Genomic DNA, 15,085 nt, shown 5'->3' on the forward strand with positions numbered 1-15,085 from the left:
TATGGGGGTGAAATCAGATGGGTTATCGCTTTGACAATATTCCCGGAGACTCTGAAAAGAAAACATGGACTGATTTGGACTACCAATTGGGTTCCGAACAAAAGGAGTCAAAAGACAATCCGAAAATCATTTGGGGTCTTGCTTTGGTGTAGCAGTTCATTTCGAACTTTCGAGAGACTACTATATCTTCAGTTGTGTATGGTTAAAAATCAATATTGTGCAGAACCTCGGGAGCCTGAAAAGAAGTCAGAAAATAAGTAGATTTCTTGCTTTTTTGGAGAAGTTCATAAATGTTGAAGATCGGCCCAAAAACTTTCTCCGGTTAAAAAGCACGTTTTCGTTTCGAATTTGACATCAAATAGCTTGCTCGTCTTTCCTCAGGTATCAAAATCAATAGTGTTCTTGCTTTGACAGTAGCCAATTAGCCCAAAGATCAGTTAGACAGCTCAGGGAACATGTATTGATTTCGAGTAGCCCACCTCAGCCAACTTGTGTCAAGAGATTCAAAATCGGCGGACAGATCTCGCGATAGAAACATACACTCGACTATTGAGTCAGGCCGGTCAACAGTAAACATTTATTTTTTTTTAATGTTGCTTTCATTGTTGCCACTTGGACAGAACTGATAATGTTTTTTTTTTGTTTTGTTTTTTCATCCACGAGGAAAGCTCACCACCAGGAAAACCACGGGTTTATTCCCAGCGCGTTCGAAAGCAATCGGAGCCTATGAATATTAAAATGGTGGCATTCGCATGGGCGTGAGGCGCTAACGCGACAGAGGCCTTGAAGAATTAATGCACCTTGCCCGCTAATTTATTCATGTGATTTACAAGCGAGGAGCGGCTACACTTGATTTGATTTTTAGATTTTTTTTTTTTTTTAGATAATCAGCAGCCATATTTTCCCCAATTTGGTTCTACTAACGACGACGGTACTGCCCATCGTCGAACAAAAGTGACCATTTTCCATCAACCAATCAATGGAATGCTGTGTGTGTAGCTCCGCCCACATGGGGGTAGTCCATTGTGGTTCCGTTATTTTGGTACCCCATACAGCTTAACCAAACTGAACTTGATGAATACTATTTTAGGGCTTTCGAGGATAATATTTGAATCTTTATGTGACACATTCAATTCCAAAATACAAATTTTTTTGTTTTACTTTTCCTGTACATACCATCCAGTTTTTGTATGAGAACCCTTTGTTCAGCAGCTTCCATAAAGATTTTGTTGGTTGTAAGGACAAATTATTTGCATTCAAGCAATAGAGAACTTTTTTTATGTGTGTGTACGTCACACATTCAATCCTGTGGCTTGGCTCGTGACAGTTCCAGCGAATACCGTCTGTTTTGTTCCATAAATATTCCAGGGACTTTTTTTTTTTCACATAAGTGCAAACAACTTCCTGGTTTGACAATCAGGTCTCTGGCCGTCTGTTTTGTTCCATAAATATTCCAGGGGCTTTTTTTTAACATAAATGCAAACAACTTCCTGGTTTGACAATCAGGTCTCTGGATGAGTTCAATTTTGTCTAGCAGCTTCCAATAAATTTTAAGAGGTTTCAAGTCAAAGTATTCATACTTGCCCAAGTAGAAGTTTCTGTTCAATCCCACTTGAAGTCCCGTCCGACTGTTTCAAAGAATTTGATGTTGAAGGGTCTATAAAACTCCTGCAGCTGCTCAATAACCTCCTGCTCTATTTGTACGTGAGTTCTGCCCTTGGACTTCCCCAAGCAGCGAGGCTGCCCGCTGCTCTCCGGCTTCTTCAGACACGGGAAACCCTTGGTCCTGTTGAAGTAAAAGTGCTTGTCTGAGATGATCCTCTTGAGTCCCAGGAAGTCCTGAACGCGACCCATCTCGCCCGCCGGGTCCGTGATGAGGCGTTCGCCGCTCACAAAGTGCATCTGTGAGAGGTGGAAATAGCGCAGCCAGTTCTCCAGGTGTAGAATGTACATGCCGATTCGGATGGCGTTCCACGAGGTGTCCACGACGCCCAGGCTCCTGTTCTTAAAGGCCAGATCTTCAAAGGTGGGGATGTCGGGCTTCTTTGATAGAGTCTGCGTGTAGTCCGAGATGGCCCGGGTGACTGGGTTGCGCACCACCACGATCAGTTTGGTCTGATGGGACATGCTGGAGATGCGGCGGGGCGCCTCCCTTGTGACAAAGTAGCTGGGGGTCTTCTCCAGCGTGATCTGACTGTCCAGTGTTCGTGGCATGAGACCCCTTGAGGGGAAAAACAGAACAAAACAAGTTGTTCATAGATATAGAAGTTAGATTAGGTATTGTAGTTGACTAGCAACCAGTCCAGGGTATACAGAAAAACGCCATATTCACGGTTTGGCATTCGGGGATTTTGTTTTGGGGCCTACCATGATTCATGAAAAAAAAAAAGCTTACATGAAGAGTTCTGATGTAAAAAGGATAAAATCTCACGCTACAACAAATGAGCAGTCTCATTTTTACAATTTTGCCATCATTGTTCTTCACGCAGTCTTTCTCCATCACCTGAACGTCTGCATACTGGTTGTCTCTTTGTTTCCGTAAAAATCAGAGCACAAAACTCTCTAATGAGAGTATTCTTGCTCTCAGCTCATCCATCGTGTTGGCGTGAGACCCGACGTTAGCTAGCAACAATGTTCCTGTCGCTCTAGCCTTCAGTTTAGCATGTAGCCTGCTCTTGCGCGTCTCCGTCTCGGTTATGTTAGTTGATGGCTACTTCATCCACTCAATGACTCATAACAAGTTCATCAAAAGATATGAAAAGTGGTTGATTGGTGGAGTGGGTCATCTTAAAATTTCTCCTGCAAGTCAAAATAGCCCAAACTTTTTGTAAGTGGTACACAGTACATATATGATGACAAATATTGAAAGTTACAAGTGACAACTGAACATCAGGTCGTAGACACTGTAAAAGTATTAGCTCTGCTTCTCACACCAGAAAGCGTCGTTTTTATTTTTTTGCAATTTCTCACAGCTCTGTGCTTCAGTGTTTGGATGATTAAAGATGACATTTCTTCATGATGAGTGTGAGCAGGCTTCGATTAAAAGGTAACCTTTCAAACTCCAGCCATAGGTTACCTCTAAAGTCTCACCGCTATCGATCCGTTTTGCTTTATTCATCCCAAGTCGTCGTGGGCCCCCGGAGCCTTGGGGGCCGGAGAGCAAACAATTAATCTTTCCCAAGAACGCCGCTTTTTTTCCCCAGCAAATGGCAACTCATGAGCATTTTTCACAGGATTTGTGCGTACGCTTGTGATGATTGCAACAGGGGCGTGGAAGGTGTCTGCTGCAGGCTGTCAAAGCACACACAAAAAGGGCTGACAGTGTGAAAGTTCACAGATGGAGCGTCTTTAAATAGTACCAACACTGACAGGTTACTTAGAAACACACAGACTACCGTATTGCACTGCGCTGTCTGCATTCCTTCACTTTGTACTGTGGTGTGAACACCAGGCAAATTAGGTGCATCACAGCAGCTGTATTCAAACGAAAGAAGTAGGCACCAAGGCAATTTGGACAGACTGCGTGTGGGACATTATTTTCATTGTTTTATTGTGTGTACTGTAGATAGCCAGCTTGCTCGCTAGCTAGCTAACTAGACAGGTAGGTAGATAGCTAGCTAGCTAGATGGATAGCTAGATAGCTAGATAGCTAGATCGATCGATCGATCGGTAGATACTACCTAACCATTACAATCGGTCAATGCGCCATTGATTTCCAAAGTACTGCAACTGATTAACCGACTGACCAATCCACCAACCAACTAATTAACTAATTGAACAACTGATTGTCAGAGAGATGAACCAACCACTCCAGCCATTGACCAACCGACTGACAGACACAGACAGACTGACTCACCGATAAATTAACTCAAACATAAAAACTTCTCATCTGTAACTAAGAAGGCTGATAATAAATAACAAAAAAAAAAATCTGTCAGTTCCCTTAGTTACTATTGTGAAAATGTCCAATCAAATCTGCATCAAAAACAAACGTTTTGTCCTCCATTAAACCATCTGCATTGATGTGCAAACTGACTGAATGACTGACACACAATGAACCAAAGTGACTACCTATCTTTCAAACTCACCAACCTGCTTACAAGATTCACGCTACTGCGAAGGAATTAAAAATTAAAGCTGACCAAAATGGGACAGGTACTGAGAAGAAGAATCATTTCTTTTGTAAAAACTCTTACATCTTTATTTTCTGTTACACACCCACACAGAATTGCACACACACGCACACACGCACTAAGTTGACGGTGAATTAAAGTTTAAGTCAAGATGCATTAGGAGGCTTGGCGGTGACATTTTAATGACTTAAAGAAAATGAACCCGAGTGAGGCGAGGACAATACGTTCGATACTGTTAGCACAGAGACTTTGCCGCATGCTCCGAAATACTTGAACGGTCCTGTAATTGCTTACTGTGTACTCACCTGCTTGACAACTTTAATTAGTGGTTAAATTGTTAATGAGATATACAATTATACATCCAGCGTTTTCAATAATGAGGAGTTTTCAATGAGTGAGCCATTAGACGGCACGGTTGTTAATAGTGGCATTATTATTTAATAATGCATTATCTATTCAATATGTGCATTGCATTTAATGAGCCATGGACAATCTGTTCGAAAAGACTGCGTGTTTATCTTACACCACACCGGAGACCGCATATCGTGTAGGCTACCTAATGATGTCTTGTGAGTGTGAATCCGCACTTTAGTGCAACGAGGACCTCTTTGACCTTGAGACACAATCCGACAGGTTCTGTCCTCAGCAAAAGTTGAGATACATTATTCTCTTCACTGTCAGAATCTAAATTCAGTGCAGTGTTCCATTTTAGGATACATCGTAGAGAGTCTTAACTGCTTAGCCTGTGCAGGCGGAGCTGGTGCTCACCTGTGCCAACACAGGCCGAGAGGATCCTTGAGACGAGCGGGGCGGCACATTAAAGACCTGCAATCGTGCATACAGTCACGCACTCGCTCCTACAGGAAATTTCTTGTCTCCAATTAACCCAACTCAATTGTTGTTTTTGGACTGTGGGAACAAAGACAAAAACCCATCCGCAGTAATTCTCTTCCAATGTAGTTTTTAAAAGATCAAAAGCAGCAACGGTAATTTTCGTGGATGCGGCAATGTAGATCAACCAATCAGATTGGTCATTTTTGGCTCGGCAGAGTTCATTCGGTACAATTATAACAGCTCTGGAGACCTTGTGAACTCTGCCTAGCAACAAGTCACACGGTGTGACCAATTAATGATGAGGCTCGACACAGAAATGGAGCTGTCCAATCACTGCTCTCTATTACACCCTTCACAATGGAAAGGGACCACGACCTGATGGTACAAAGCAAAATAATGTCCTCAAAAGTACAATGACATTAATGTGTACGTCAACTCGTGAAAATACCAATTACTACTTTCCTTTCATAGCCAATTCGTCATGTTTTTGACTTAGTTATACGTCGATTTGTCTTTTTTGAATTCAATATGAGATCACAAATGACTCGTTAGCTTCAGTCGGGCACATATTGCCCGTCTAGCCGTTAGTGGCTAAGCACGTCCGGCACTGCTAATAGCAATCAGGACCTTTCTTTGAAGCATGCTGAGGTGTTTCTAATTCTTTCCAATTAGAAGACGGACAAATTTTGGGTTCAAGAAACAGTCCCATTGCTACAAGTTATATTCGCCAGCGTATTCTGAAGGCCATGGGCAGGTTGATGGCAGCACATCGAGGCTAAAATGTGATTGGATTAAAAAAAATAAATAAAAAATAAAAATCAAACATCCACATCTATAAACTGGACGCAATAAAGAGAAATGCTCCAAAATAAAAATAATGTCGAGTATAACTTCTCTGCGTAGACCAGCAAAGAAGGCACTGCTCACCTCGATCAAGTTTTACCCTCTGTCATGTGTCATGATGTGAAACCCTCAGCGAGAAGGAGCAAACAAAAAACACGCGGCCTTCGAGACGTCTCCTCCACAGGTACTTTGGGTCAAGAGCGGAACACAAAGCGCCCGCTGCTCCGTTGCATAATGAGCGCTCACTACTAAAGCGACCTCCGAGAGCACCCGGCGGCTGTGTCGCTCCGTGATTTATCTCGCTGCTGCAGCGTGATAGGGAAGCGAGAGGTCTAGGAGGTTCACACTCGCTTCCCTTTGGGACGCGGCTACATCGTTATGGAGGAAGACGACACCCATGTCTTCTAATTCAAAGCGCCGCGGACTCCCTATTACGCTGTGATGCCGCCACGGTGTGCATCTCAGCTGGGATAACAAAGCGACTCGCACCACAACAACGCGGTGACTGTGGTTGTTTGCCTAATTAGTTCACACACACGATGTTGACAAAATTATTGGGACAAGCAGAGCTCAGCTCCTTTTGAGAGTGTGTCTGCGGGGATTGCTTCCTTGGACAAATATGAAATTCATATATTTGACCAACCTCTCTAAGATTATTCACAATTGAACAAGCTCACATACATACATAAATTTTGGATATTGAAAATGTTATGAAAGGGCTGCTAGCTTTGGGCTAGGGCCTATATTAATTGTGATTTAATGCAAAAAAAAAATGGCCTTTGTCTCTTTCTGGACAACAACTATTTGTCGTTGTAAGTAAAAATAATGGCACCCATTGAACAATATGCGCCCTCTGGCTTCAAATTCGTGGCTGTCCCGTCTCTTGAGATCTTCACCTAAATAGTCAAATGTAGGGCAAAGTCTTTTGGGATGGTCATTGGATTAATTTTTGTCCTGAATACTTCAGTTAAGCGGCCATGACTACCGAAAACAGCTGAGGACACGGGTGTGTACAAGGAAGGAGCAGATGTCACATTCGTATTGTAACAATCAGGCAGTCCAAATGGAGTTCTCGCCACACATTAGGAAAGCAACTTGTGGGGGAAGAGTCGTACCCCATTTGTCGCAAAATGTCCCGAGAAGCTGACGCACCGTGAATGGAAAAAAAGTTTAGCTGGAAAGTGGAGAGAAAATGTCCTCAACTTGAGTGATTCTCATAAAGTCTCAATTGCTGCACCTCGTTAAAAAAAGAGAGACCAAAAAAAGGCATCTTGCTCTTTTCTCGATATGACAGATAGAACGTCGACAGCTTCTCCATTATTAAAAGTATCCCTCTAAAATTAGAGCTGAAAAGACGTCCGGTCATGAATCAAAATGCAAGACTTTCCGACTGTGGAGGGTTCAGCTCAGATTAAAAGTGCTAAATGTAAGTTCAAAGAAAAAGTAGACTAGTTCTGCTACGCTAAAAAAGAAAAAAAAATTGCATAAGACACTTGACCTTGAAAAACGCTTGTTTTTCTACCGGAGGGCCTTGACTTTGGAATAACAAGTAGTCATAGTTTGAAGTGCGGAGGGAAATGACTGACATTTGCTCTCCCTGAGCAATAAGACTGTGAATTGAAGCCATTTTAAGGGCTGTCACATTAACAGCAGGCAGGAAAAACGAATCAGCCGATGTCGTGACGGGGCTCTGATAGCCTTAACGGCACAGTCAACAACAAATCTTAATGTAACAAACCAAGTCATGCTCATGAGATTCAAAAACAAACACATTTGGTCAAGTTTGAGTTTGAATTCGTGTCGACGACCAAAACCTTCCCCAAAAGCCTGACAATGAATTCATACTCCGACTCGTTTTGTCACGAAAGTAATAAATGAACCGTGTGCTACCACCAAATGACACCAAGACGCATTGACATAACATAAAAATTTGACAAAAATTTCGAAGATAAGTTTAGTTTGGAAGAACATCTGGAAATGAACCCTTCAAAATAAAATGGCAGATTTGCTATATCTTTTCGAGCATGGCTTCTTGAGACTTTTTTGTGGGTCTCCTCATAGTAGACATTTCTATCAAATTCCATGTTGCTCAGTTAAACAGTTTTCAGGGGGCTGAATTAAAAAAATAATAATTATAACTGAGCATGCTATTGAACAAAAATGACCACTTCTACCGAAAATCACCGATTTCCTGTTTTGTTGCGGCATAGAGCGTTGAGACTATTTTTTTGTGGGTCATGAAAGACTTCCAAATTTGATGTTGCTAATCTATACTGTTTTCACGGGTTACATTTTCAAAACTTTCAAGGGGGGGGGGGCATACTGATCCAAGAACGATCAAACGTCCGTCATCATTTAATTCTTGTTCATCGGAAACCTTGAATTTAAGAAGCGGCAGCAGCAAATTTGGATGCATGGGATCGCGGCAGAGTTTACTGTACAGCCTCCAGCAACGTGGCGGTCAAGGGTATTTCTCGGTACAGGCGGATTTTTCCCTGCTTCACTCGTGCCTTGGATGTTTGCCATATAAAAGGACGTAGAGACACAAGAGGAAGAGTTCAGGCAGGATTTGATCTTGGCGGACATGTCGGTTCACCAATGGGGGTGGGGCGATTAAAAATAAATCTTTTTTCGGATTTCTGAGTGCTAGGATATCGTATCATCTACCCGCTGCGGGGTTATATACATGGAAGAGCGCATTCAAACACATGAGACTATTTATTGGCGCAGCATGAGAGATGGGAACCACTGAGGAACCCCCGATATGATATGATACTGATCGTGACACACCAAGGTGATGATGCGATCACTGAGATACAGGAAGAAAAACTGATTCGGCTGCAGGATGCGGCTGTGGGATGAGGAGGGCGATGAAATAGAATAAAAATGTCATGCCGGGGAGAGCAAGCAACGTTATCACAATTAGAAATGTAGAAGCACAAAAGAAATGCGTCGGTGGGGGTGGGGGGGTTCTTTGCTCAAGGGATTGATGCAAGTGAAAACGTTAGGGACACTAACAAGGGCAAAAGAAAGTGAATAACAAAAAAAAAAAATAAATACAAAGTACAAAACGGACTTTTCCATATTTTGTAAATGGAGTGAAGTGAATTTTTTTCGGGAATGGTAATTTTTTTCGGGAACTGTAGTTAACCTCATCGTTACAGAAGTGAGTTCTAATGTGATTATAATGAATTGTAATGTGTCGGTGCAACCGCTCCCGAGGTCAAAAATTATAAAATAAATACATAAATAAATAAATAATTCAGAAGTTGCAGTTGAGAGAAAATCAATGGGTGACATTTTTCGTAATTGATTACGCGAGCCATTCATCAAACTGAGACGCGGTGAGGGTTTGAAATTAAAGTGTCAATTAAAGTGGATTTGAGTAAAGACGACGGCGTCAAACCACGAACGTGCCAAACGATTCATTTTGACTCCTGATGGCTGTCATGGATATTTTTTTTTTCCTCCCTGCATAAACATCACCACTCCAGCCTTCAACGCTCGACTTGTTGCGCCGTGGTGCCTTTTCCAGAAGACTGGCTGGAATGCACGCTTACTAGCATCAAACATAATGAAACATGATGCCCAGAATGTTTGAGCGCCCTCGTTCGCAGTAGGCGCACTCATATTCATCTGATGTCCTTCATTTGGATTTTGATACATGCTCGGCAAGTGACACCAAAAAAAAAACTGCAATTATTTAGTGAAGGCTCATGGTTTGATATCACACACATTCACCACAAACAGAATATATGCCTGTAGGTAGTATTGTCTACTCTGCTTGTATGCATTGCTGCTCCATGTGGAAAGAAGCAGTTTTTTGAACGTTTATAACTAGTCAGATCTATGCAAATTTCTACGATGTTTCTCATGTTACAGTTAGCATTATGCTAGCTGACTGGTCAGACAAAATATGATTTGGTTGAACGTTTTGGTGTTTAAATATACAATGTTTGACGAAATTGTTTTTGTTTTCCGTTTTATGTTTGAATTAAAATGTGTTTAAAGCATGTGGGAGGAGTCATCTAAAAAACATGGTCTCTATATTGCAGATTTTCAGGTGGAAGATTTTACTATTCGCTCTTCAATATTCTGTATGTCTGCCGTCAGAATGACTTTATGCTTATCTGTCGACAGCAAGGGTGAAATAGCCGTCACTCAAAGCCCCCCCCCCCCCAACCCCGCCGCCCCTTGACACACCACTGTACCCTTGTCTCATTCCAATGTGTTTTTCTGATTTCACAGTTTCCCCAAACGCGGCTTTACCCCTTGGTAGACTACAATAAAGTTACGCTTTTCAAATAGGCCAACTTCAGAAGAGTTCAACAGGAAACTTTGCATTGTTGTTACTGACATGTTTCAACGTTTGCTATGTGTCGATTCGAAATTCCAATTTCCCAGTTTTATTGAACGCAGCTTTAAATGTTTGTTGGAGTACACAAAATGACACATTCCAAATAGCATAACTTCTGAGGCGTTACATAATAGAAATCCCACAGTACATAAAAAGTTGACATCACATATTTATGGCTTCATCCTGAAGATAAAGTCTGAGCAGCATTCCACTGTACGATTCCGATTCCCCACCCAGTGGGCACCTGATGTCAATTGAACATCAACGCGACATCAATTGATTGATTTTGATGTTATATGAAGGTTGAATTGACATCAGATACCCACCGGGCAAATTTGCTTGAATGCAGCATGAATGTTTGTGGTTAGAATGCAACAAAAATCCACATTATGAATGAATTGCCGTTTTACATTCATCACTGGCGGTAAGACGTCAGATGTCATTGCATGGGCTTGCCAAAAACAAATTTCCCAGTGGTACTTTTCCAATTTCCCAGTTTTATAAAATGCAGCAACAACTTCAGGGGCGTTTGACTTCCACAGTGGTGTACATAATTAATCTAATGATTATTTCATGCATCTTTCACATCCAACACGATTCCACTGTGCCTTTCTGTTCTGCACACTACATCATTTATAGCCTTGTCTAAGTACTGGTATAGCTTTTGTATTATTTATTTTTCGGTTGTATTTTTAATCCGAATACAAATTGAAGGTGCACCGCAGTTTCGTTATATTTGCAGTGTACAATGAAGGTAAAGGCTTTCCGTTTTATTCTGGTTGATTCTATTCTACTCCAATTCGATTCAATTTTCCCTGACGTTCGTGATATCAGAGTCAGAATCAGAAATGTCTCCATTCCAACACACGGACTTCCCCAAATAGAAATGTCGACTTTAAAGTGTGACTTGACTAATTTCCCAGGTTTCCCAAATGCAGCATTTACGTATGTTGTCGCAAATAGTACGCATACGTCAGAATTGATGCAAATGAACGATGTGACTCAAACAAGAAGGAAAGAAATGTTCAAGGCTGAAAACTTGACTTTGTTTTGCCCACCTGTACCAGTCGAGTCCTCGGTCGTAGTTGCGGTCGAAAAAATGGGGTTCGGTTCCGAGCGCGCGCACATCTGGATGGATCCGAATGAACTCCAGCACCGCCCTGGTTCCTCCTTTCTTCACTCCCACTATTAAGACGCCAGGGAGTTTTTTATTTCCGTACCTTTGCGCCAAACTTGAGTTTCTCACCCAGCGAGACGGAGGAGAGGGAGGAAGAGGAGGACGAGATCCGAAAGCACCGGGAGGGGCTCCGGCTGCGGCTGCGGCGGCGGCGGCGGCGGCGCGGACCCACCGCAGACGGGCACACTGCTCCGACTGGGCGAGAAGTTTCTTCCCGGCCGCGTTGGGGTTCGGCGGGCATCGGCTTCCCTCGTGCACCCGACCCGAAGTAACGGTTGTGCGGCCGAAGATGATCGTGTAGCACAGGTAGGTACACGACAGCGAGACGGTCAGCATGAAGGCGGACGAGAGGAACCGCTGTGCCATGTCTCCATGGGGGGTTCAAGGTTCTGCATGGCGCTCCATTGGACCCGTCCTCCGACACCTCCTTTTCATCATCACCATCCTCCTCCTCCTCCTCCTCCTCAACTGTGGCGCAAACGTGTGGTCCACTGGAGTAGAATCCCAGAAAAGCTGCACGCTCCAAGTCCACAAAAGTCCACCTTCCTTATCTATCGTGGACCTGGAAGTGGTTCTTCTGGTGATGCTCACCCACCTATGCAGACTTCAACGAACCTCTGACGTCATCACAGGGATGGGTTCATATCATGCAATATGAACACAAAAGTGCTTCGTGTTGTCACATACTGAGACTGAAGCATTTTTGGGTAAAAAATTGGACCACAGCAACTTGAGTCATTTTGTAAATAAAATTTTTTAGGTTGTTTTTTTGAGAAAAAAAAAGATAAAAGTTGGGTCAAATTGATGGTTGGTCCCTGTTCAGATTTTTTTTTTTTTTTGGTCCCAACTGTTTTTAGAATCTGTGTTATTTTTCACCACTGCTCCATTTAACTCATCAGTATGGGTAGTTTTTGCCCTTCGTTGGATCAAAATCTTGACCCAAAAATAACTCAACACGCTCCCTTTTGGACCCAAAGCCCATTAGCTATTTAGCCCACTTTGGTTTACTTTTAACCCAACACTTTCAAGAGTGATATGCACAGTTTAAAACATCACGACAACACTGTGCCTGCAATGCAGGAAAATTAAAACCTACTTAAAAAAAATGATTGAATTGAAATTTATTGCACCCTAAGTTACAAATATAAAAACAAAATCTCATCTAAATAAAACATTTTTTGGGGGAGGAAAAAAAGCAGTTCCAAGATTAATAGCAAATGTACATAAAAGTTAAATACAACTGAAATTTGCTGAACAGATGCGCTCTACTAATCCAGTGCTCAAAACGATTTGCTGTATGGGAACATGACGGCTGACATTTTGTCATTTGTGCTTGAAAATATTTGAAGTTTGCCTGCATGTTTCGACCTTTCCGAGCGTGTCCGTCGGAGTTGGTCAAGCCTAAACTAAAACAAGTCGTCTCAATAATAGAGCAAGCGCAAAACAATTAACAGCCGGGGGGACTTGGCGAAGCTGAAGAGCAATTATGTGCATATTGATGAGCCAGTGTTGCTTGAGAAGCACTTACAGCCTGTCTTCACACTTCCCTGCCATTTCTCTCTGCATCCAAAGACACGCTAGCCTCTTTGTTCTGCTCGGATGCAAATCACAAAAACGCCGTACTGTACGTCCACTATGCGCATCCCAACCCCAAATCCATCTTGCCGTGCTTGCGTGTGCGCCGTTTTCGCTGCCGCTTAAACCGCCAGCTGCTTCCAGAGACTACGGTCCCTTGGTGATTCACAATAAATCAGTCCTCTTTAAATTCAAATCAACCGTCGCGAATCGTCAACCTTGCCAGTCCCCCCTGTGGAAATGAAACACCTTCAAGGAGATCTCTAAACTTTCTTACTCTTGTGGAGATTATAGGATCTCAAGCCTGGCCCGCCACACGGAGAGCTGACAGCGTTTTTTTTTCTTTTTTTTTTACACACTGCAAAAAAAAAAAAAAAAAAAAATCGAATAAAAAGAAAAAACAGTGACATTATACAACTAAATTATGTGTCGCACCGGCAGCTGTGCTTCTGTACTGTTTCATCTGACAGATGATGAGGCTCAAAAATGCGAGTTTACAGTCAAAACGTGTCAACGCACATCCGAGTGTTGTCAGGAGAATCGCAGCTGTCGGCTGGCAGCACCCGTTGCTCATTACCCCCCACCCCTCCCCACCCCTCTGCCTCCCCAAACCAATTTTATTTCACAAATATCCAGCCTGGAGGAAAATAAACGGCTACGGCAACTCTCAATCGGGTACGCACATAGAGACGATCAGACCTAGCTGTCGCGGCATATCGATAATCGGGGGTAATTTGAGCCCGATTCTCCACTTCCGGTCCAAGTAAAAAAAAATAGTGATAAAAAGATTATCCTGTGCGATGATCCTGTGGTGTGGGGTGTGTTAAGAATATTTCGTTCTAAAGGCTGAGCGATGTCATTTCCTCCATTTTTTTTTTGTTTGTTTTTTTTTCATCGGTAGGTGTCGATCTGAATCCGATGCACAAAGTCATTGTTTGGCTTATTGTGTTTGTTGACCAAAAAAAGAAAAAAAATGTTTTCCAGGTTTTGGGCAAAGTGGCTGAATTTCTTCAAACTTTTATGAGAGAACAGAAAAAGATGTTTTTCTGTTGAGTGACTATTCTTTTATTTGGTAGATCTGATGTAAAAATAATCATCGAACACAATACTCGGTGAAAATGCGGTAAAGTCGTTGCATTCTCAGTTTGCGATCAGCGCAAATGGCTGACGTTGAAGGGTTTAGAAGGTCACTGAAAAGAATTGCCTATGCAGCTTTTTTGATGTCCACAATTTGAACCAAAAATGGATTATTTCCTATGGGGGGTGGGGTGGGGGCGCCTTTCAAACAAAAATTGCTTTCAAGGGAAATTGCAATTAAAAGGCGCTCCTGTAACGGGTCATAAGTCATTTTTAAGACTTTTTTTTCTTTTCTTTAAATGCAGTGTTGCGGACATTTATTACGCTCCGCTGACTCTAAAACTGCCTCATGGAGAAAGCCAATTCATCGAGTCGTGACAGAGTTATTTCTCTGTAGCAGAAGGCGATGCAGTCGCTGAGGCCATTATTTAATAAAGAGAGTTTTTCTATCCATCTCCAGCCTTGTGAAGAAAACAGTGGATGATTTAATATGTTCATCTGTGTTCCTTCGGGGCAAACCCCGTTTCCTCACAAGGCTTAAACGAAACACGGGACCCGCTGACTCCAAACGACCAAATGATTTCATTAAGGGCGGACTGCGGCTGTCTGACATTTACGTAACGAGAGAAGACGCAAAAGGTAGTCGCTTTGCAAATGAACAACAGCTTGAACGGCGCGCTAAAGTAAATTAACTTTGAGCTAAGTCCTGCGGAGAACACCACGACGGTGCTTTCCTGTAATCACGCGGCTCGTGGGATTAATTTGGAATGAAGCATTTGTATAAGCCGCGGCTTCCGGTTTGTTCCCCTGCATAATCATGTTTGGATCCATTGTGTTGTTATTACTTTATTTTAGAACACACAAAGAGCAAAACCTTCCTGGGTGCCAGAACATTATTTTGTTTAAAAGCAGCCGTCAATGGAAATGGACTTTCCTGAGATCTATGCCCAATGGAGACAATTACAGCTACATTATTTCGTCACAGTGCCATTTTAGAAAAAAAAAGTGGACTTACAGTAAAGTAGAAGCCGACACGCTAGTTAGCACGTCCGCCTCGCAGTGCGGAAGGTGCAAGGTTCCTTTCCGACT

General features: G+C 42.5%; 1 protein-coding gene across 1 annotated transcript; it reads right to left on the bottom strand.

Moving 5' to 3' along the window:
• Positions 1–1,470: 1,470 nt before the first annotated feature.
• Positions 1,471–11,737, bottom strand: hs3st2 (heparan sulfate (glucosamine) 3-O-sulfotransferase 2). The gene is made up of 2 exons (XM_019875716.1): positions 11,226–11,737; positions 1,471–2,221 (listed from the first exon to the last, which is right to left on the bottom strand). The coding sequence occupies exons 1-2, from the start codon at positions 11,708–11,710 to the stop codon at positions 1,603–1,605; spliced, it is 1,104 nt and encodes a 367-aa protein (XP_019731275.1). The 5' UTR covers positions 11,711–11,737; the 3' UTR covers positions 1,471–1,602.
• Between the last annotated feature and the right edge of the window lie 3,348 nt (positions 11,738–15,085).

Source organism: Hippocampus comes, unplaced genomic scaffold (assembly GCF_001891065.2).
Source record: "Hippocampus comes isolate QL1 unplaced genomic scaffold, H_comes_QL1_v1.1 scaffold93, whole genome shotgun sequence".
NCBI classification, from domain to species: Eukaryota; Metazoa; Chordata; class Actinopteri; order Syngnathiformes; family Syngnathidae; genus Hippocampus; species Hippocampus comes.